The sequence below is a fragment of the Eptesicus fuscus genome, chromosome 12, assembly GCF_027574615.1.
Source record: "Eptesicus fuscus isolate TK198812 chromosome 12, DD_ASM_mEF_20220401, whole genome shotgun sequence".
Classification (NCBI taxonomy): Eukaryota; Metazoa; Chordata; class Mammalia; order Chiroptera; family Vespertilionidae; genus Eptesicus; species Eptesicus fuscus.
In genome coordinates, this window is record NC_072484.1 from 11237704 (window position 1) to 11259910 (window position 22207).

General features: G+C 45.6%; 1 protein-coding gene across 1 annotated transcript; it reads right to left on the minus strand.

The window, feature by feature from the left end:
• Positions 1–86: 86 nt before the first annotated feature.
• Positions 87–21601, minus strand: DDX27 (DEAD-box helicase 27). Its single transcript, XM_008141160.3, has 21 exons — positions 21437–21601; positions 19199–19345; positions 16798–16857; positions 16407–16572; positions 15806–15852; positions 15592–15678; positions 14793–14898; positions 13565–13738; positions 12749–12899; positions 9917–10016; positions 9639–9780; positions 8563–8716; positions 7633–7714; positions 7061–7238; positions 5756–5862; positions 5460–5562; positions 3327–3421; positions 3108–3231; positions 2484–2571; positions 508–582; positions 87–242 (listed from the first exon to the last, which is right to left on the minus strand). Exons 1-21 carry the CDS (start codon positions 21527–21529, stop codon positions 224–226), a joined length of 2298 nt encoding a protein of 765 aa, XP_008139382.2. The 5' UTR covers positions 21530–21601; the 3' UTR covers positions 87–223.
• Between the last annotated feature and the right edge of the window lie 606 nt (positions 21602–22207).

Consider the following 22207-nt stretch of genomic DNA (forward strand, 5'->3'; position numbering starts at 1 on the left):
CCCCCCCCCCCCCCCAGTGTCTCGGTATATTCTTTATGTAAAAACTAATCAGCAAGAGGGAGCCTTGGCTGACTGACTGTTTTTCTTTCTTAATGTACAAATGACACAAACTTCTTAAAGTTTTAAACAATTTTTTTACAAATGGAGAAAAGATCAAGCCAGGATGACTTCCCACAAGGAAGGATCTAAGGGCCATCCCGTGAACTTCTTCGGGCCACCACGGCTACTTCCTCCTCTTGTACCTATGAAGAAAACCAGAAGGGGTCAAATACATGATGATGGAAGGAGACTAGACTCTGGATGGTGAGCACACAATACAATATTCAGAAAATGTATCATAGAATGGTATCTAAAACATCATGACCAATGCTACCCCTATACATTTAAATTTTTAAAAATCAGAGTAAAAGGCCAGAAAGAGGAGGGAGGAGCTCCTTTCCCATGAAAGGTTTCTCCTCTAATCCCAAATAGTCATAACCTTTGGTCCTCCAAAGCTGCAAACATTACCTGGATTTAGATTTAAAGTTTCCTCCTCGTCTCTGGTGGGACAAGCCTAACTGTTTCCTTTCTTCAAAGGAGGGGCTGTAGGTGAGAGAGAAGACATGATGCTGAAATGGCAAACTGTTGGAAAAGCAGGTGGTCTCGCCCCCACTGAACCCAGCTCCCACACATAGCAGAAGAATCAATACATGCATCATTTTCAGATCCTAAGGTTCTCAGCCCGTGTGTGTTTCTACCTGAAACACAAGTCGGGTTTGTGCAAGTTGGGGCCCAGCTTTAAAAACAAAACTGGAAGAGGCTCTACCCTTCCTTCTCATGTATATAGTAAAACTACTTGGGAAGGGAAGTGTAATCTAACCCCATCCCAACCCAGGCCAGGGGAATTGGGAAGAGGAGGGATGAACACATTCCCAAGAGCAAACCAGGATCCTTTGGGGTTCTATCACTCTCCTGAGGAAAAGCTCTATTTCTGAACCAAAAATGTGCCACTTTATCTCCAAGGCAAAAGAGCCTCAACACCTCTTTTCCTCCTGTTCTCACCCTGGGAGGTCAGACAGAAGTCCCTGAAATTATGTATTACTAGAGGCCCAGTGCATGAAATTAGTACAGGGAGGAGGGAGCAGGGGGCGGCGCCTCAGCCAGCCTGCACCCTCTTGCAATCTAGAAACACTGGCTCCTAACTGCTCGCCTGCCTGCCTGCCTGATCGCCCCTAACCACTCTGCCTACCTGCCTGATCACCCCTAACCACTCGCCTGCCTGCCTGCCTGATCGCCCCTAACTGCCTCTGCCTGCCTGCCTGATCACCCCTAACCGCTCGCCTGCCTTCCTGATCACCCCTAACGGCTCACCTGCCTACCTGATCGCCCCTAACCGCTTGCCTGCCTACCTGATTGCCCCTAACCACTTGCCTGCCTGCCTGATCGCCCCTAGCCCCTAACCACTCTGCCTGCCTACTTGATCACCCCTAACTGCTCGCCTGCCTGCCTGATCGCCCCTAACTGCCTCTGCCCTGGCCCCCACTGCCAGAGCTTTGTCCAGAAGGATGTCCAGAAGGTCATTCGGCTGTCTGGTCTAACTCTGCTTGCCTGCCTGACCGCCCCTAACCACTCGCCTGCCTGCCTGATTGCCCCTAACTGCCTCTGCCTCGGCCCCCGCCACTGCAGCTTCATCTTTAAGGGCATCCAGAGTGATGTCTACAAGGTTGTTCGGCTGTCTGGTCTAATTAGTATATTATGCTTTTATTATCTACACTAATAAAAGAGGAACATGCCAATTGACCATCCACTATGCCCACCAGCCAATCAGGAGGGAATATGCAAATTAGAAGGACAAAGATGGCGGCTGCCCAGCTGCTCTAGGCGCAGAGTGGCCAGGCGGGGCAGGATGCCTGCTATAAGAGGGAGGGTGGGGGGTGAAGGGATCTACAGGAACGGCACTCCAGCCGCAGTGAAGACGAAGACTACAGACTACAGAGTCTGCAGCAAAGACGAAGATGGCAGACTCCAGCCGGAGTCTGCAGCAAAGACAGCAGACTCTGGATGGGGTCTGCATTGAAGACAAAGACAGCAGACTCCGGCTGGAGTCTGCAATGAAGATGGCAGACTCTGGCTGGAGTCTGCAGCTAAGACGAAGACGGCAGTCTGCAGCGAAGATGGCAGACTGGTCAGAGTCTGCAGCGAAAATGGCAGACTCCAGCTGGAGTCTGCAGTGAAGATGAAGGCAGCAGACTCTGGCTGGAGCCTGCAGCAAAGACGAAGAAGGCAGACTCGGGCCTGAGCGAAGGCCTGGGTCACGGGTGCCGGAGGAAAACCGGTGCTGGAAGCCAAGGGAAGGAAGGCCTATTGCACGAATCTCTTTGTGCAATAGGCCTCTAGTTATAGATAAGGCTAAAGGTATATGAGAAGTGGGAGTGAGGAAGGAGGGAGAGTTTTCATAGCTTTCATCAAAATACCAAGAGCTCCATAATGACTTAAACCCCTACCCAGCTCGATACTGTTTCAGGGCCTTCTTGCTCGTGTTGGTGAGTTCTTCATCAAATACAGATTTCTTCACCTGCTTTTGCTTCATGGCTGTGCAGAGAGAGAATGGGTTAGATATGTCCTCTTAGGCCCAGGCTCCTAAATTCCCTTAAGCTCAGGGTAATGGTCCTAAGTTCAGTGGATGCTCTGGACTGATAATTTATTGACATGAAGGTGAGACATCAGATCCTGGCAGAAAAGGGATAAGGAATCAGAAGTACCAGGTGTGAAGAAACAACTCCAAAGAATGTTTGTGTGTCCAAAGTGAAATGGACCACTTACATGTGAAATGGGCCAAAGACCACCTTCATGTCATTTGACTCTGACCTGCTCCTCCATGTGGCAACTGATAAGGACTTAGGCTCCAGAGTCCTAAAGGCCTGGTTTCAAGTCCTAGCTAGTCCCACTAACCACAGGTCACTGCACCACTTGGAGCCAGTAAAGGTATAGCTGTATACACTAGTACGTATTCATTACTCAAAAAATGTGGGCTCTTAGCACCATCCCTCCACTATTCTCCCTGACTATAAGCACAGGTTACAGGGAGAACCTCCTCACCAGCCCCTGTGAGCTCCCCATATGCCTACCAGGGCCTCTTGCTGGCTCCTCCTCAGGCATTGCTCGGGCTCGCTTGGCTCTGCGATTCCTCTTGGCCAGCCGCTCAGCAAACATCTGTGCCTTGAGGATTTCGAATTGGGACCTTTCCTCTGCCTAGAGAGAGGATGACATGTGAGTATGGAACACATTAGGCAGCCCTGACCCATTGCACTGCGCAGGGACCCAACTCCAAAGGGGAGGCCACTCACTGTCATCTCCCCTTTTTTCTTGGCATCCTTCATAAACTTCTTCCTTTTCTTCTTTCCCCTTAAGGCCAAGTCAAACTCCTGCAGAGCCTTAGCAACTGGGATGAGAAGAGAGCATGAGATTTCAGGTAATTTTAATCTTCCTTTAAACTTACAGCCAGGCCAGTATGGCTCGGTGGTTGAGTGTCAATCTATAAACTAGAAGGTCAAGGTTGCGGGCTCCATCCCCAGTAGGGGGTGTGCAGGAGGTAGGCAATCAATGATTCTCTCTCATCACTGATGTTTCTATCCCTCTCCCCCTCTCCCTCTCCCTGAAATCAAAATATATTAAAAAAACACACATTAACAAGTACACAGATTTTAAATTGGTACATAAAGGCTTAAAATGAGAAGCAGCAATTGCTTACTTTCTTGGTGATTACCCGATCTCACTAAATAGCATGCTTGTTCCACTATTTCTCAATTCATTCATTTGAGACTTTCATTATCTATCTCTTGATGTGAAAGATAAGGATTTAGTTCACGTATGCCCCTGCATAGTTTAAACTCTACTAGAGGCCTGGTGCACGGATTCATGCACTGGAGGGGTCCCTCAGCCTGGCCTGCGGGGATCAGTGGACCTCCGCGCCACCACAGCCTGGCCTTACCTGCCAGCTTGTCGGGCTCCAGCCCACTGTCGGCGTCGATCCCGCACAGCACAAAGTAGTGCACAAAGTGGCAGGCAGCCAGGGAGGAGCCCAAGCCCAGGTTGGGTGCTGCTCTGCTCCCGCTCATCCCAGCCCCACTGTGCCTGCCACCACAGCAGCTCGGGTGCATAGGGGGAGTGTCTGCAGGAGAGGCTCGCGCCACCGCAGCTCCGCTCACCAGCAGCACTCCCACTGGGGGAGTGCACTGACCACCATGGGGTAGCTCCTGTGTTGAGTGTCTGCCCCCTGGTGGTCAGTTAGCATCATAGCTACTGGCCGGTCGGCTGGTTATCTAGTCATCCGGTCACTTAGGCTTTTATATATATAGATTTTTAACAAAATTTAACATAGATACACCCTAATTTTTTGTCCCATCATATACAGGCAGTCTTTCTTAAATTGCTGATACAATCTTTTTGGAAGGTAATTTTGCAATCCCTAACAAAATAATAAATACATATAACCTCTGACCTACAATTCTACTTTAAGGACTTTATCCATAAATCAAATATATTTGCTTAATTGTGCAAGGGCATCTGTACAAAGTTATTCACTACATGAATTGTTAATAATAGCAAACGATTAGAAACAACCTCAATGTCCCTCAACAGGGGACTAATTAAATAAATTATAATCAACTCATTTGATGGAAGATCACACAACCATATTTAAAAAAAGGTAGCTATACATGTGCTTATATAAAATCATCTCTAAGCTATAAAGTTAATTGAAAAAAGCAAGGTGTAGAACAATGTAAATTCATTTGTGATTGTTAAAAATAGAGAAAGGCAGGAAATATCTAAAAATATTTTCCCGCCTCTTGTGGCAAAAATATATAACATAAAATTTGCCATTTTGCCCTGGCCGGTTTGCTCAGAGGTTAGAGCATCGGCTCATGCACCAAAGGCTCGATCCCCAGTGTGGGGCATGCAGGAGGCAGCTAATCAATGATTCTCATCATTGATGTTCCTATCTTTCTCTCCCTCTCCTTTCCTCTCTGAAATCAATAAAAAATTTATTTTAAAAAAAGATTGCTTAAAAAAACACTCCCTCCCCTACCCCCTGGTAATCGCTATTCTACTTTCTGTGTCTATGAATTTGCCTGATTAGGTATTTCATATAAACAGAATCATAAATATTTGTCCTTTTGTGTCTGGATTAGTTCACTCAACAGGTTTTCACAATTCATCCTTAACAATATGCACCAGAACTTAATTATTGATGAAGACTATTCCATTGTATATATACACATTTTGTGTCTCCATTCATCTGTTGATGGACATGGGTTGCTTCCACCCTTTGACTATTGTGAGTACTGCTTCAATGAACACTAGCATGTAAGCATCCATTGGAGTCCCTGTTTTCAGTTCTTTGGGACAGTTCTTTGAGGAGTGGAATTGCTGGGTCCTATGAATTCTATGTTTAGCTTTTGAGGAACCTCCCAACATACTTTTTTCCTTCTTCCTCTCTTCTTTGGTCTGGAACCAGCTCCTCTCAGGCTCGTTGTTCTGTGCCTCCTTCCCCTTTTCCAGGAGACGCTTTGCTGTGTTGATCTGGGGGGACAGCAAAAGGGTGCCTAGCATGGAACCTACATCTAATAATATATAACGTGGCAGTTGCAGGAAGCCATTGCCCGCAAATGCTTGGGACTCTGATGGTCTGTTTGCAGACAAAGGACTTCAGAGGGGCCGATGCAGTGTGCTTACCGAGTGACCCTGGGGACCAGAGCCCTCCGCACAGCCTCACCTGGGCTTCCGACTGTTGCATCTCTTTCTCCTCAGCCTCCAGCTGCAGAACTGCGTATATATCTTTCTCCATTTTCTCAATTTTGTCCCGAAACTTCAAGATGACATCTTCAGGGAAGAGAACAAAAAATATTTTAAAATAAGGGGGAAGCCTATGTAGCTGGTAAAAATAATGTAGATATGTATTTAGTGACTTAGAAAATTATGTTTTGTTGTGACTTCTCTGCTTAACAACCCTCCAACCCCGCCTGAAGGTTTCCTGTTGCTCTTAAAATAAACTCTAAACTTCTAAGCATGGCCCCTGCTGACCTCTCTGGCCTTCTGTCTCCCCCTTGCTCACTGTGCCTTGGGCCCTCTGGCCTTTCTTCCCTTTTACTCGCACACCAAGTTTGCTCCCGCCTCAGAGGCCTTGCCCTGGTGTTCTCTGCTTGGCACACTCTGTCCCCAGACCACTCAGGGCCACCTCATTCTTGTCGTCTAGGACTCATCTCAAATGCCACCTGTTCAGAGGCTTTCCGAAACAGCTTTTCTAAAGTAGGCTCCTCTCCTCCTGTAGTTCTAAATCACATCTTCCAGTAGCTTTTTTATTATGTCTTTCCCCACCACAGGATCAGCTATTTTGTTTCCTGCTGTATCCCTGATACCTAGAATAGAATAAATAGCACCAGGCATATACAGTAGTACTCAATAATTGTTTGCTGGCTGAATGAATTAAATGGAAAAAAAAAAAAAAGACAGACATATATGAAAGGAAAAAAGGTCAGAAAAGGTATGTATCTAAATACTAACAGTGGTGAGTTCCTTAACATACAATTACATTTTAGCTCTTATTTTATTTACTAAGGTCCAACACTGAATACTTATTATTTTTATAACTAAAAATATATATATATGTTTAAAAAAAAAAAAGATGTGCTTTAAAAGACTCCCATGAATGAGAACAAAAAGAATGAAAGATATCCAAAAAGAATGAATGCTGATCTCCTCACCTTTTGCCCCTAAAGGACTAGGGGACAGGAGGGAATCAATGGGGATTTTGCCCTAAGAGCGAACTTTCTTCCCAAAGAATGTAAAATACCTATGAATGAGGCACTTGAGGCATAAGTCTATCACGAGTCTCTTTTACACACAAAGTTTGAAGCCCAGAGGAGAGGTAAGACCTGCCCAGAGTTACCCAGCAAGGAAGTGGCAGAGCTAAGATTCAAATCTGGCTCCTGGCTGCAAAGCTCCTGCTCTCACGCATGATCTTCTGCCCCCGCCCCACCTATCCAAACTGCCCTGAGCTGCTGCAGTGGTGTCTGCTCACCTTGGGGAAGTATCCGAGCCTTCACAGGAGCCTTGGCAGCCTTCACAATCTCCTTCAACATCTTCCGCTCCTCTTCTCCCACCAGAGAGACCGAACGCCCAGCCTTGCCAGCACGCGCTGTTCGCCCCACCCGGTGGACGTAATGCTTGATGGTATTGGGCATCGTGAAGTTGATTACCTGGAAGGTCAAAGTTGACCATCATTCATATCTGGGAGCTGGGAAAGAGTTGGAACACAAGGAGGCATAAGGACTCTCACCCAAAGTTCAAGGAAGAGGGAGCATGCTCACCGTTTTGTGTGTGTGTGTTTTGTTTTGTTTTTTGTTAATCCTCACCCAAGAATATATTGCCATTGATTTTTCAGAGAGAGTGAAAGTGAGGGGGAGAGACAGAGAGAGAAACATCGATGTGAGAGAGACACATCGACTGGTTGCCTCCTGCACTCGCCCCAACCAGACTGGGGATCGAGCCTGCAACCGAGGTATATGCCCTTGACCAGAATTGAACCTATGACCCTTCAGTCCATGGGTTGACACTCTACCCACTAATCCAAACCAGCCAGGGCCTGCTCACCGTTTTAACCCCCTCGATGTCAAGTCCACGGGCTGCCACATCTGTGGCCACAAGAATGTCAATCTGTTCATCTTTAAAGCGCCTGGAAATAGCCACAAAGAGATGTTAATTCAGATTCCCAACCTCAATAATGCTATGCAGGAGCCTGAGCCAGCAGAAAGAACACAATTCCATTTAGAGTCAAGCAGCAGACTGCAGACTATCATAGCGGGGACAGAGCCTAAATGTCAGCCCATCGACATTTACACTCTCCCTTAAACAATCCATAAAGTGGAACAAACGTCATTTTGTTTATACCCCCTTACACAGTAATTCCTATACATATGGAAGTTTGGGAACCACAGAGCTAGATTTTACAGGAAGTAGCATATGCAAATGTCTCAGCATTCAAAAGAGCTTTTCTTTAGAAAACAACTCTCAGCTATCTATGGTGGATAGGGATAGGTGGGAGAGCTCTAAAGGGTTCCTCCTTGCCCCCCAGGCTGACTCCATTTTGTGAGAATTAAATGAAGAGTCACACAGAAAAGCACACGGCACAGGCCTGGCAAACTAAATGGTCAAGAAATGGCGACCATATTTGATTCCAAATTTCCTTCCATCAGACTCGGGTTTGACCACTGCTCTGGAGCAGCTGTAGACAAAAATGTATGCTGAGGTATGCTGAATCGTTCCAAGTCAGAATCTCTTTCCATGGCCCACTCAGCAGCTCCCATACACAAGCCCTGAGGCATGAGTTACCTGTTCTATGAGACTATGGAGTCAGTTCTGAATGTATCTAAGACATGACCTTCCAGGGAAACTGTTCTACCTGCGTCCCTGCTATTACGCTAACACAGCTTCTGGGTGGTATTTTCCCTCATCTGAATTAGGAGAGCCTCTCTGGCCTGCCCAAGAAGGGTGGATAGGAGCCAACCCTAACCGCAAGTTTACCGGAGGGACTCCAGCCGCTGTGTCTGTGACAGGTTGCCGTGGAGCTCGCCCACCTGCAGTCCCATGAGACCCAAGAGTATGTGCATGCGGTGGGCCTGCTTCTTGGTCTGGGTGAACAGCATCACGTGGTCGGTGAAGGTCCTTGTCAACAGAGCTGGCAAGGAGAGAAGAGTTTTTGTTTTGTTTTTATTAATCCTCACCCAAGAATATATTGCCATTGTATGAACCAGCAGCCATCTCTGAAATATACTCCCTCCTCGCCTGCGAAGTAGTGCTGTGCCTGGCATCAAGGAGACAGACAGGCGAGGCGCCTACCCGTGTGAAGCGAAGCTCACATTCCAGGGCTGAGACAGAAAAGCGAGTCCTGCCCTTGAGAAAGTGAAGGGAGGATGGGGAGGTAGCTTCAGCACCGGCCTCTCGAGCTGAATGACAAGGCAGGATCATCCATGAGAAGATTAGGGGGAAGACTCCAGGCAGAGGAGAGAGCAAACGTAAAGGCCCCAAGGACAAGCTTGTGTGTTTGAGAAACTAAAGCAGGTGAGTGTGGCCAGAGTGCCAGGCAACAAGGCCGGAGCAAAGGCAACAAGGCAGGCAGGGGCCAGACCCAGAGGGCCTTGAAGAACTCACTAGGAAGCGTGGATTTTAGTGTAAGAGCAATGGAAGACACCAGCGGGCTTTAAATAAGGAAGTAACGGGCAAGTGCTCATTTGTAAACATCATTTTAAACGATCTGTAGGTGGAGAGTGGATTACCAAGGGATAAGGGTGGAAGCAGGACAGGCACGTAAGAGGATGCTGCAATCGTCCAGGCAACACACAGCAGTGGCCTGGACTAAGGGCCAAAGCTGCAGTGAGGGGAAATGGTTGGGAGGTCAGCAGGACTGTTGGTGGATGGTGGGAGGAAGGTGAGGCGATAAAAGAAAGGGAGGAAAGACATATGGAAAGTGATGGAGTGAAGGAATGGCAGCACCACACACTGGGTTAGGGGAGGCTGGATGGAGAAGGCTCCAGTATGGCACTCCTGAGGTCATGGGAGGCGAGCACCCCACCCTGCCCAGTCCCACCCTGGCCTTTCACCTGCCACAATGGCTTCCCGGTCCCCTTCCCGATTTGGCCGGATCCGGATGAACTCCTGCCGCAGGAAGGGGGCCACATCCGTGTTGCTGTTCACAAATATCCGGACGGGGTTCTTCAAGGAGACAGAAGCCAGATCTTTGACCTGCCAGGCACAAAGATAGGGATGCTCACCAGCCTGCCAGGGGGCAAAGAGGAGGGATACCCACCCCCAGCCCAGACCAGAGTTCTCTGAACTGTCTTCTCTACTCACTCCACCGAGGAGATTCCCCACAGCCCACCTCATCCGTCATCGTGGCCGAGAAGAGCATAGTCTGGCGGTGATGGGAACACATTCGGATGATCTCCTTCATCTGCTCCTCAAAGTACTCGTCCAGCATCCTGGTGAGCAGGGAAGGGGAGGAATCAAGAGAAATGGACTAAGCTCGCTTCGGTCGAAGGGCAGAAAACATCAGACAGGCAATATTTTGATGTTGTCATTGGTTCTGCTTCAGGCTCCTTTATTTACTTACTTTATTAGCATTAACAAGATTCACTAAGAATTATCATTTGGCCACATTTGCTTAATCTATTTTTTTTTTTTTTTTGGCTGAACTATTTGCAAGTAAGTTGTAGACATCATGACACTTTACACCTAAATATTTCAGCATACATTTCTTAAGAACAATGACCTACTATATAATCACAATGTCATTATCATACCCATGAATTTTAAGTTCGAATAACATCATCTAAAGTGTAGTTCATATTCAAATTTTCTTAGCTATTCCCAAATATCATTTTGCAGCTATCTTGTTATTTAGTCTAGAAACCAAAGTTCCTATGTTGCATTTGGTCGGCATGTCTCTTTAGTCTCCCTTAATCTAGAAGAATCCTCTCAGCCTATTCCACACTCTGTATTTGTCTATTTCCCAGGGACTGTATTCAGTAAATCATTGCAGGAAGAACGTGTAGGGGTGCGGATGTGCACCTCACTCCCAGTCCATCAGGAGATAAAGATCATCAGTTTGAATACTTGGTTAAGGAGGTGTCTGCCAGGTTTCTCCACTGATAAGGAACCTTTTTCTCTTTGTAGGTAATAGTAACCTGTGAGATTACTTTGACTCCAGGTTTTTTCAAATGATGCAGTTCTTTACAGTATTTCTTCCTCCAGGTCAGGCTCAGTTGAGAATCGGGTATTACATTTATTTGTCATGTCTCCTTAGTCTCTTCAATCTAAAACTTCCATAGCCTTTCCCAGTCTTTTAAGATGCTGACGTGTTTGAAGAATACAATGTCCTTCCCCTTTAAAACCTGAATCAGATCATGTTCCCTTGCCTGAGAACAACCTCCTTTACTTCCTTCACTCCTCAAGAATGGTTCATTTGCTCTGTCAGTCAATTATTCAACACTCACTGAGCATTTGCTGGATTCCAGATGTAGCACTGGGATGCGGCAGCAAGCAACACCAAGCCAGCCCTTTACGAAATGATGTTCTAGAGGAGAGGTGGGACACAACCACCACACCAGCATTCAGGTAACCATAAGGGAGGTCAGAGAGGCTAGCGAGACATAGCACCTCAGAGAATGGAGATCGTAAGGCAGGAAGGGGAGGATGAGGTGGGGGTCAGGACCTGTTCTCAGATAAGTGACAACTAGAGCCGAAACCCGAGGAAAAAGAAAGTCATTCCAAGCTGATGAAATGGCAAATGCAGAAACCCCGAAGTGGGCAAGCGCTGACAGGATTTACGGATGTTTTGTGCAGTGTGAAAATGAGGAGACACAAATGACGTTAAGAATTTTGGCCAGCCGAAACCGGTTTGGCTCAGTGGGTAGAGCGTCAGTCTGCGGACTGAAAGGTCCCAGGTTCGATTCCGGTCATGGGCATATACATTGGTTGCGGGCACATCCCTGGTAGGGGGTGTGCAGGAGGCAGCTGGTCAATGTATCTCTCTCATCGATGTTTCTAGCTCTCTATCCCTCTCCCTTTCTCTCTGCGAAAAATCAATAAAATATATTTAAAAAAAAAAAAAAGAATTTTGGCCAAAGCAACAAATAGAGGACTACATTGCTGATCATGAGAGGAAGAGAGAGGGAGGGGCATACAGGTCAGAGCTTGGTTAAAGACCTGTTCACTTGGAGATGCTGCAATTTGGGAGTGAACTTCAACAGGCTTTAGGGTTTTTTGTTGCCTCCTTCCCCTACTCCACCTCCTTCATTAGTCTAGGGTCATTAAGACTTTATTCTGTTCAGTCATTGAGGAAAGAGATGAGCAGATGGGGCACATATGAGAGGAAGGGAGGAGGGAAAGAGAAAAGGGATGGAGTGAGCCACACATCACACTGAGAGAGGCTGTCTGTGGAGTCCTCACTATGCACTGGCACTTATCCCAACTTACTCCTTGAATCCTCAACACCACAAGATTGGTGCTATTCTTACCCCCACTTACAAACAGGAAAAGGTTTTGCTTTGATAATCTAAAAAATGTCCCCAAATCTCAGGAAGTGGCAGAGCCAGGATTTGATCTGCCTTCCCTTTTAACCGGCACATTACAGAAGGAGAAAGAGAGCAGAATAACCTGGGCTAAGGATGGACAAAGGCCCAAACGTGAGCAGCTGAACTGGTGAGAGCCATCCTATATACCGTATTTTCTGGCGTATAAGACGACTTTTTAACCCAGGAAAATCTTCTATATGCCCAGTCGTCTTATACACCGGAAAATACGGTAATAAAGGCCTAATATGCAAATCAACCGAACAGCGGAACGACTGGTCACTATGACGCGCACTGACCATCAGGTGGCAGACACTCAGCCCACAGGACCCAGGCCAGCCAAGGTGGGTGCCAGCAGGGGGCCCCCCAATCACCCTGCCAGTCGCCCCACAAATGGAGACAACTGGCAGCAGCGGCAGAGGGCAGGGCTGGCGAGCGGGCGAAGCCAGGCTGGCCAGGCGGGTACCAGCGGGGGCCGCCCGATCACCCCGCTGGCTGCCCCACAGATTGGCCCTGATTGCTGGCCAGGCCTAGGGACCCTACCCATGCACGAATTTCATGCACTGGGCCTGTAGTGTAGAATAATCCAGAGTGGCAGGTTCCCATTCCGGGCTGTGGCCCATGGGACACCAGATGAGTACCTGTCAGCCTCATCCAGGATGAGCACCTCAATGCTACTCAGGTGGAAGGAAGGGCAGTTGTGGAGGTGATCGATGAGCCGGCCCGGGGTGGCAATGAGGATGTCAGGCGCTGCCCGAAGAGCTGCTTCCTGAGACTTCACATCCAGACCACCTGCGAAGAAAAAAGCCCCACCAGGGAACCAGTTCAGTCATTCACCGCTACTGACTGAGCCCTGCCACCTGCCAGGTCTCATGCCAGATGCAGAAGAAACAGCAGAGAATACAACTGACAAAGGCCCCACATGTGTGGATTTTACAATCTGTTTGGAGAGACAGATTTATTAACTACAATTTTATTAAATGCAAAAATCGAAAAAGATGATGACACAATGGCACTTCAGATCCAGGCATCTAAGGATTAAGAGAAGCAGCTGCAAAGCTAATGTCTTTCTACAATACCTTTGACTTCCCATGGCATATGGAGGGTAAAATGAAGGTTAGAAAACAGTATCCATATAACATCAGAAAAATTCTGCCCCAAACAATAGTTGATTCATTATTCATGCAAAGCAGAAATTTTATCTCAAACTTATTTAGTACCAAGAAAAAATTTTCCCCATAATTTTGAAGTTTCATTCTGCAAGACTGGTTAAGTCTCGATCAAATCCTCTCCCTACTTCTCCCACTACCTACTATAAAAACACATCGTCCACTTTTTAAGTGGATTCAATCACATAAAGGCTTTCTTGGCACCCGTCAACCTCAAAGAGTGGGGCAAATCCATCCTCCACTGTGTTATGGTCTCTCGGGGCTGGCAGCCCTCGGCCAGATACTCACCCACAGCTAGGCAGGTGGTGATGTTGCAGAACTGGGCCAGCTGCTTGGTGACCGAGTGTACCTGGATGCCCAGTTCTCGGGTGGGAACCAGCACGAGCACGCGGGTTACTGGAGCCTGGCGGGGTTTGTAGATTAGACGCTCCAAGACGGGCAGTGCGAAGGCAGCAGTTTTACCTGGAGACAAGGGCAGGAAGAAAGCAAGAAGAGCTTCAGTCCCTTCAAAGTTTAGATCTTCACCTGAGCACAGAAATATGTATGATAGTTATGGGTCACAGGTTGCAGGGGGTCTAGTGAAGGTCCTCTTCTTTTAATTCTGTCAGGGTATCACCTTGACTATGACCACCTGTCTCTTCCATGACAGGCCTCTTCATAAGAGGAAAGTTTTTATAAAAGGGATGCTCAATGCAACATTGTATATTAGTGCAGTTAATTATATAGTAAAAAACAGTCATGTAATAAAATACTATACAACCTTTTTTAAAAAGCAAAGTATTTAAAGAAATAGGAAAATATATAGTAAATTGTTTGTGTTTTATTTTTTTATTGATTTTTAGAGAGAGGAAAGGAAGAGAGAGAAACATTGCTATGAGAGTGAAACATTGATCCGCTGCCTCCTGCACACCTCCTACTGGGGATCTAGCCCACAACCCAGGCATGTGCCCTGACCAGGAGTTGAACTGGCAACCCCTTTGGTGCACGAGACGATGCCCAGCCAACGCTATAGTCAGTTTTTGTGGGGTTTTTTTAAGGGAGCTACTAAACAGAATATGTAATGTTATTGCATTAAAAATTATATTTGTGGCACTGGCCAGTATTCTCAGTGGTTAGAACGTCAGCCTGCACACTGAAGGGGCATATGTAGGAAGCAACCAATCAATGTGTCTCTCTCACATCGGTGTTTCTCTCTCTCTGTCTCTTTCTCTCTCCCCCTCCTTTCCTCCCTTACACGCTCTCTAAAATATTAATGGGGAGGTGCACGCGCTTCCAGACCATGTGTGTGCACCCTTCTACATAGAAGTAAATATGTTTGCCTTGCAAAATATATATATATATAATAATGGGGGAAAAAATATCCTCAGGTGAGGGTTAACAAAAAAATAAATAAAAATAAAATGTATATTTGTATATTTACTAAAGTGGCCTTTTGGTCAGTCAACTTAGAGCCTGTTCTAGTTGAACATCCTCCTTCTGCCTCTCCCCTCACCCCCCAAGTCCCTATCCTTTTTACCTGTCCCAGTGGCTGCACAGGCACAGATGTCCTTCCCCAACAGTCCCACAGGTATGCACGCCTTCTGGATTGGGGTGGGCTGCTTAAAGTTCATGGCTGTAATGGCCTGAAGGAAAAAGAGAGAGTTAGACAGAGGAGTAGGGAGAGTCTCAGCATGAAACAAGGCATGTTTCCAAACAAGTGGTATCTTAGTCCACCAGTCACTCAATCCACAAGCATTTATTGTGCCTCTTGTGTGTGAGGCACTGTTCTAGGCACTTGAGAATATAGCAGAAAACAAAAGAAACAAAAACTTTGCCCTCAGGAATCTTACAATCTGATAGAAAAAACAGACCAAAACAAACACATGTCATACAGAGATAAATGCTATGGAGAAAGGTGGCTGGGGAGGGCAGTGGGAGGGAATCAGTGCAATTTACAGAATTGTCAGGGAAGGTCTCACTGAGCAGTGGTTACTGAGTGGAACCCTGAAAGAGGCAAAGAGCAATGAAAGCAGATTTGTGAAAGAATCTTCCTGGCAGGATGAAGAGCAAGTGCAAAGTCCCTGAGGAAGAAATGCATGACCTGTTTGAGGGCCAGCGAGGAAGCCAGTATGGCCAGAGCAGAAGAGGGCTAAGAGACAGCATCAGAGGGGCTCAGAAGGGGCTGGGCCTTAATAGGCCAAGATGAACTTTCTGTTTTAGATGGTTGCCTGGCAGCTGTGTGGATAAGAGAGTTTAGGGAGGCAAAGAGCCCAGTTTAGGAAGCCCAGTTACAGGATGACTGCAATAATCCCACAGTTGTAAAAAGAAACCAGTACCTTCAGAAGAGGGCGGGAAAGGTTCATGTCCTGGAATGAGAGGTTTTCATCATACTGAGATGCATCTTCAAAAAATCCTCCTGCTTCCTACACCAGAAAATCAAAAGACAGAATGAGAATTCAGCAAAAAAAAGGCCCAAGAAAACAAACTGACCTTAAAATCCTTTTAGGATGTAAAAACAAGCTACATACAGTTTTCCAAGCCCACACTCACTTGTCCTTTCTTCTTCTTCTTCTTCCGCTCCTTTACTTTGAGTGTGTCTATGGAGAAAAATATAGCTGATAATCAGGACTTATCCTTACTGAGCATTTACAATCTGCTAGACACTGTCCTAAGTGCTTTATGTGCACAGCTTGCTGCAGGATGCGACTGTCATTAGCCTTATTTCAAAGATGAGGTCATTGTGAGGCAGTGTAAACAGAAAACAAACTCACCAAGTTCCAGAGACCAAATTCTCAACCTCTATGCATTACTATGATGCTTTAGCTCTCATTTCTGCAAGAAATATTTATGGAATAGCCATTACGTGGCTGGACCCATCTGATGAGGGATGTGGGGGCCCCAGAACCCAAGTAAATTCGAGTCACAGAGGTGCTGGCAGCTGTGTGAGGCTGGAGATGAAGAAAAGAGTAAATTCTGCCTACTAAGTACAACCCTAACAAAATCCCAAGAAAAAAGAGAAGCTTACAGAAAGGAGTTCAACATGGAGATCTTAAATTTAACTGCGTGAAAGAGCATAGCAAACCCTACAAGTAAAGGCGGACACTTTCCAAAGTCCTGTTCTTGTTTCTGGCAGCGACACGGTATCACCTACCTGCTTTGGTGAGGACATTCTCATCAGCCGATGAGTAGTCGGTCTCAGATTCTTCATCTTCTGGGCCTTCCTCCTCTTGCCCTTCAAGGTCTTTCTGCTCCTCCGGTTCAGAGCCCTCCTTTGCTTCTTTCTCCTTCTCTGACTTCCCAGACTTGGCTTCTTTGTCCTGGGAGGAAAAACGGTTATAATAAAGTAAGGCAACTACAAACTTCAGGACGTCCAGAACCTACGCAGAGCAACATTATGCTACGTGGATTTTTAATGAATATTAACAGTGGATACACGAGAAGCCTGCCTTCCACGTAGGCTTGAAGAGAAACAGGGGGAAGGTGTCGAGACTACAGCTGCGTGGGCTTAACTGCGAAGAGAAGTAACTGCTTTGCTTTCTCACCTCTGTTTTCCTTTTCTTTCGAACTTTCTCAATCTTCTCATCTAATGTAGTGGCTGCCCTCTGCAGGTAAAAATACAGAGATGAAAAGAATGTACATATGGGAAAGAGACGAAGCAAGGTTTCTCTCAGGGTCTGATCTCAGCTATTAATATACCAAAAGACTGTCTGTCCTTGGATACATTAATCAATCCATAAATTATTCACAGCCAAAAACATTAAATAAGTGGTTTATTTATGAAAAACTTTAAATTACCTGGAACCAATAAGGACATTCACATTTTAGAAGGTGTTTACTATTCAGGATAATACAATTACTATGAGATGCCACATTATATCGGAATACTACTCAGAAAAACTTACCAACCAGATATAAATTAGCCTATTAATTAAAATGTTGAAATCTGAACAAATTCAGGTAATGCTGGACAGAAATAAAACTTTAGAAAGGGTAAGTAATGGCAGGCCCTCTTTATGCTCAAAGCTCCCTAAACTGCGATGGCACTACAGTTAACTGTGTAATTGTTTGTCTAGTTATTTTCTACACTGATAGACTGTAAGCTTTATAAGACGCAGTCTTTAATCTCATTGGGTCCATATGAATGGAAAAAAACGAAACAAAATCCAAACACCTCAAGAGGACCTTTAAAACACAATGCTGTTTTATTTCAATCAGAACGATGACAGCAGAGCCTGATTAAACTGCTCTGAGCAGGCAATACTTCTCTTTGAAGTGCATGAAATATAAAATAATGTTCATGCATCTTCTAGCTTGTTAACCAAACTCAGAGAGAAGCATGATATCTTGGCAGATAAGCAGATGACAATGACATTTGTGGGAGCTTTAGCTATGCTGTGTGGGAACCAGGGACCCTAAACATGACGTCACATGAGATTACCTGGCAAGTGAGAGAGAATGACAGTATCTGTGGGGCAGAGTCTAGCTATTAAAATATCACTACCAAGGGCGCTTGCTAGACTGTTCTTTGTTACAAAGGTGCCCCACACCTTTCTAACAGAAAACAGAAAGAAACAAAAACTTATAAATAATAACTATATTAAAAAAAAAACACTGTTTATGAATATAGTTGATTCATTATTCAAATAATAGTTATATAAAGAAACAAAACTTATAAACAAATGAATATAGTTGATTCATTATTCAAATAATAGTTATATAAAGAAACAAAAACTTATAAACAAAAACTATATTAAAAAAAAAAGGGCTGTCTGCCACCTGATGATCAGCTAGGGCTGAGACAGAAAAGCGAGTCCTGCCCTTGAGAAAGTGAAGGGAGGATGGGGAGGTAGCTTCAGCACCGGCCTCTCGAGCTGAATGACAAGGCAGGATCATCCATGAGAAGATTAGGGGGAAGACTCCAGGCAGAGGAGAGAGCAAACTCCTTGTTTTGAATATTTCTTTCTAATATTCAAAACAAGGAGTGAACACCTAAAAAAGAGACCATTTTTAACATAGCTCTGTCCATTTTTTTTAAAGTCAAGCAATTTACGGTATATGTAATGCTTGGTATTTCTAAACCATTGAATGGTATTATCACGTTTCCTCGAAGACTTTTCCACCCCACATTTTTTTAAAAATATATTTTATTGATTTTTTACAGAGAGGAAGGGAGAGAGATAGAGAGTTAGAAACATCAATGAGAGAGAAACATTGATCAGCTGCCTCCTGCACACCCCCTACTAGGGATGTGCCCGCAACCAAGGTACATGCCCTTGACCGGAATCGAACCTGGGACCTTTCAGTCTGCAGGCTGACGCTCTATCCACTGAGCCAAACCAGTTTCGGCTCCACCCCACATTTTAATGTCTATAAAATCAAGAAAGGTCTCTCTTATTATATAAACTGAAGTTAGACTGAGCTCACCAACCCCTCCTCCAGGAAAAGCTGTTATGAACATTTTAAGGAAGGCAATAAAATATTATTGATACTTTTAAATATTGTCTGTAGATCAATGAATGTGTTTGTAACTAAAGTCTGCAATAAATTCATTTGCAACATTTTGCACTTGTTTGGTTTTAATCAAGAATGTGGGTAATTTATGATCACTTCCTATCCCATCAAAACTACACCACAGACCTAGCTGGTTTGGCTCAGTGGATAGAGCGTCGGCCTGGGGAATGAAGGGTCCCAGGTTGCAGTCAAGGGCACATGCCTGGGCTTGGTCCCAGTAGGAGGTGTGCAGGAGGCAGCCAATCAATGATTCTCTCTCATCATTGATGTTTTTATCTCTCTCTCCCTCTCCCTTCCTCCCTGAAATTAAACAACAACAACAACTATACCACGTATTTCCAAAAAAGTTTCAATATCTGCTGAATGTAAGCAGATGGCAAAGACAGTGAGCTTAGGGTTAGAACTCTTAACACCTGGACTGCGTATCACTACCTTCTTCTTGAGCTGGCTCATGACATCGGCCATGGCCCAGCTGCCATCGTACATTCCCTCCTTCTCAGTGAAAATGAAGTCAGGGTTGAAATCAGCGCTGCGGTTCTTCTGCAAGGCTTTCTGCTTTCTGCCCAGCACAATGGGCCCCTGAGCAGAGGAAGAAAAAGTGTGACTGTGGGACTGAGAAGAAGTAAATGGGGGTACCCAACAAGAGAGAAATCTACAAAGCAAAAATGGACAGATGACACAAAGAAACCAACCAATCTATAATTGTTATTTGAGATTTTAACACACCTCTCTCAGTAACTGATAGATCAAGCAGACAAAAAATGAGTACCTCTGTAGAAAATGTGAACAACACAATTATTAAGCTTCATTCCAATGAACATATAGAGAGCACTGCACCTACCATTAGAGAATAAACATTTTTTTCTGGGCACACATGGAATAATTGAAAAAACTGATCACGTAATAGACCTTTAAGCAAATCTTCAATAAGTTTCCAAAAAAATCAATATTATACAGAATCTGTTCTCTGACCACAATTCATTTAAGTTAGAATCAATAACAAAAAGATAACTTAAAAAACCCATACATCTGGAAATTGGAAAGAGGACCGGCTATTCTATGGCTTCAGAGGGATAAATTGAGAAGAAAAAACTGGAGAACTGCCCTAGCCGGTTTGGCTCAGTGGATAGAGCGTCAGCCTGTGGACTAAAGGGTCCCAGGTTGGATTCCAGTCAAGGGCACATGCTGGGGTTATGGGCTCGACCCCCAGTAGGGGGCGTACGGGAGGAAGCTAATCAATGATTCTCTCATCATTGATGTTTCAATCTCTCTTCCTCTCCCTTCTTCTCTGAAATCAATAAAAATACATTTTTTTAAAAATCTGGAGAACTAAAGAGTGCTATAGTGCCGAAACCGGTTTGGCTCAGTGGATAGAGCGTCGGTCTGCGGACTGAAGGGTCCCAGGTTCGATTCCGGTCAAGGGCATGTACATTGGTTGCGGGAACATCCCCAGTAGGGGATGTGCAGGAGGCAGCTGGTCGATGTTTCTCTCTCATCGATGTTTCTAGCTCTCTATCCCTCTCCTTCCTTCTCTGTAAAAATCAATAAAATATATTAAAAAAGAAAAAATTAAATATCCATTGCATTAAAAAAAAAAAAAGAGTGCTATACTGACATTTTTCCTTGAGTTAAACAACCTCATAAAATCTCTGACCCTAAATTTCATTATTAGTAGTGATTAAATTTCTCGGGTACCTCGTTTAACTACTGAGTTGGATAGCACCTCATTCTTGACATTTTGCATTATCATTTGCCATATTTGCTTTACTCCTTTTTTATGTTTTCCATTCAAGAATTTAAAAGACCAAAGAAAAATTTTAAAGAATTAGAAAGATCATTCTGGCTGCTAAGTGAATACACTGGAGGGGTGCAAGAGAAAGAGCTGGAGACCAGGTATGTTAGTATTCTGGGTATCCAGGCACAAGCTGGCAGTGGCCTGTGCTAGGATGGAAGCAGTGTGGCTGGAGGGAGGGGGAGAAGCTTAAGAGAGATTCCTAAACTAGCTGTCAGAACACTGGAGGGGGAGAGGAGGGAGAAGCTGTCAAGGATGACCTCTAAGGTTTCTGGCTTGAGATGGAGCAGATTGGGAAGGTAAGAGAGAAAGACCAGAGTTCAGCTTTGGAGCAGTTGAATTTTGTGGAGGCCATAGGACGCCCAGATGGAGGTGTCAGTAGACAGATGAGGTCGCAGAGAGGAAAACACCCCGGCTGGATCTTTGAAGGGTGAGCACTTTTTCATGACACTGATCACTTTTTAATTGTTCACTGCTATGTCCCACATGCTCAGCAAGTGTAACAAGTGTAAATACTGACTAAATACTGTCATAACGAACGAATGCATGACCGCAGCTCCTTGAGCAGAAACCAGGACTTGTTTCGCCTCTGGATCTCTATTGCACGGCCTGGATGAAATATCAGTTCAGCGAATGGGTCCTGCGCTCGCCAAGGCGACACGGAATGGCACGGCACAGCGCGGCGGTGAGGAAAAGCTCGTGGCGAGGAAACTGAGGAAGACCTTGGGGTCCCGGTGAGACCCTTCGAAGGACACACGCCGGCCTGGCTGGGGAATGCTGAGGATTTGGGGACAGAGCAGAGGAGTCAGAGGGAAGGGAACCTGGTCGAGGAAACTTGACCGCCCGCCGCTGCGCTCCCACCCCCGATCGGCTCCTACCTCCTCCTCCTCGTCTCCGGAGTCAGACTCGGGCTCCACAGGCACCTCGTCATCTTCGCCGATGGTCCCGATGAAACCCAGCTCCTCCAGCATGCTGCCGCCGCGGGCACTTTCGGAAACCGGCCCCCTGCACACGCCAGCCCTTACTTTTCCGCGACCGGCCCCACGTCACCGCTACGTCACTTCCGCCCCGAAGAAGCCCTCGCCGAACCACGGCGCCCGAATCCTTACTAGTAGACTGCGCATGCGGCAATGCGGGGGGCGTGGCTTCCAGTGACAAAATCAAGGGGCGGGCTTTGTCCCAGTCAAATTCCATTGTCTGGGGGCTCAGAAAGCAGGGGGGACGTTGCAGAGTGCGAGGGGCGAGAAAGGCTGAAGAGGTGCGTGGATAGGCTCTGTATGTGTATATTTATGTACAGAAAACTGTGTCTGTGGAAGATACCACCATAAACGGTTAGCAGTGATTTTTCTCTGGGAGGTAGAATTACAAGTGATTCTTATTTTCTTAGATTTTTCCACAATAAACATTTTCATAAAAAGGAAATAAAAGTAGATAACACTTATAGAATGTTTACTATGTGCCAAATACTGCTAAGTTCTTTTACATGTATTAATTAATTTAATCCTCACAGTAACCCTCACAGAAGTAAAATTACTATCACCTTTTTACAGATGGGAACACTGAGGCACAGAGGGGTGGGAAGATCACAGAGACAGTTAATAACAGAGCCAAGATAGTCTCGGCAGGCGTGCCGGGGTCATTAAGAAAGT

Coding starts and splice junctions, on each gene's coding strand:
- DDX27 (XM_008141160.3), bottom strand. CDS start 21,529: ATGCTGGAGGAGCTGGGTTTCATCGGGACCATCGGCGAAGATGACGAG. Junction 8,717..9,638: donor CCGGGAAGCCATTGTGGCAG/GTGAAAGGCCAG, acceptor TCTCCTTGCCAG/CTCTGTTGACAAGGACCTTC. Junction 5,863..7,060: donor GGCTCGGATACTTCCCCAAG/GTGAGCAGACAC, acceptor TCTTCCCTGAAG/ATGTCATCTTGAAGTTTCGG.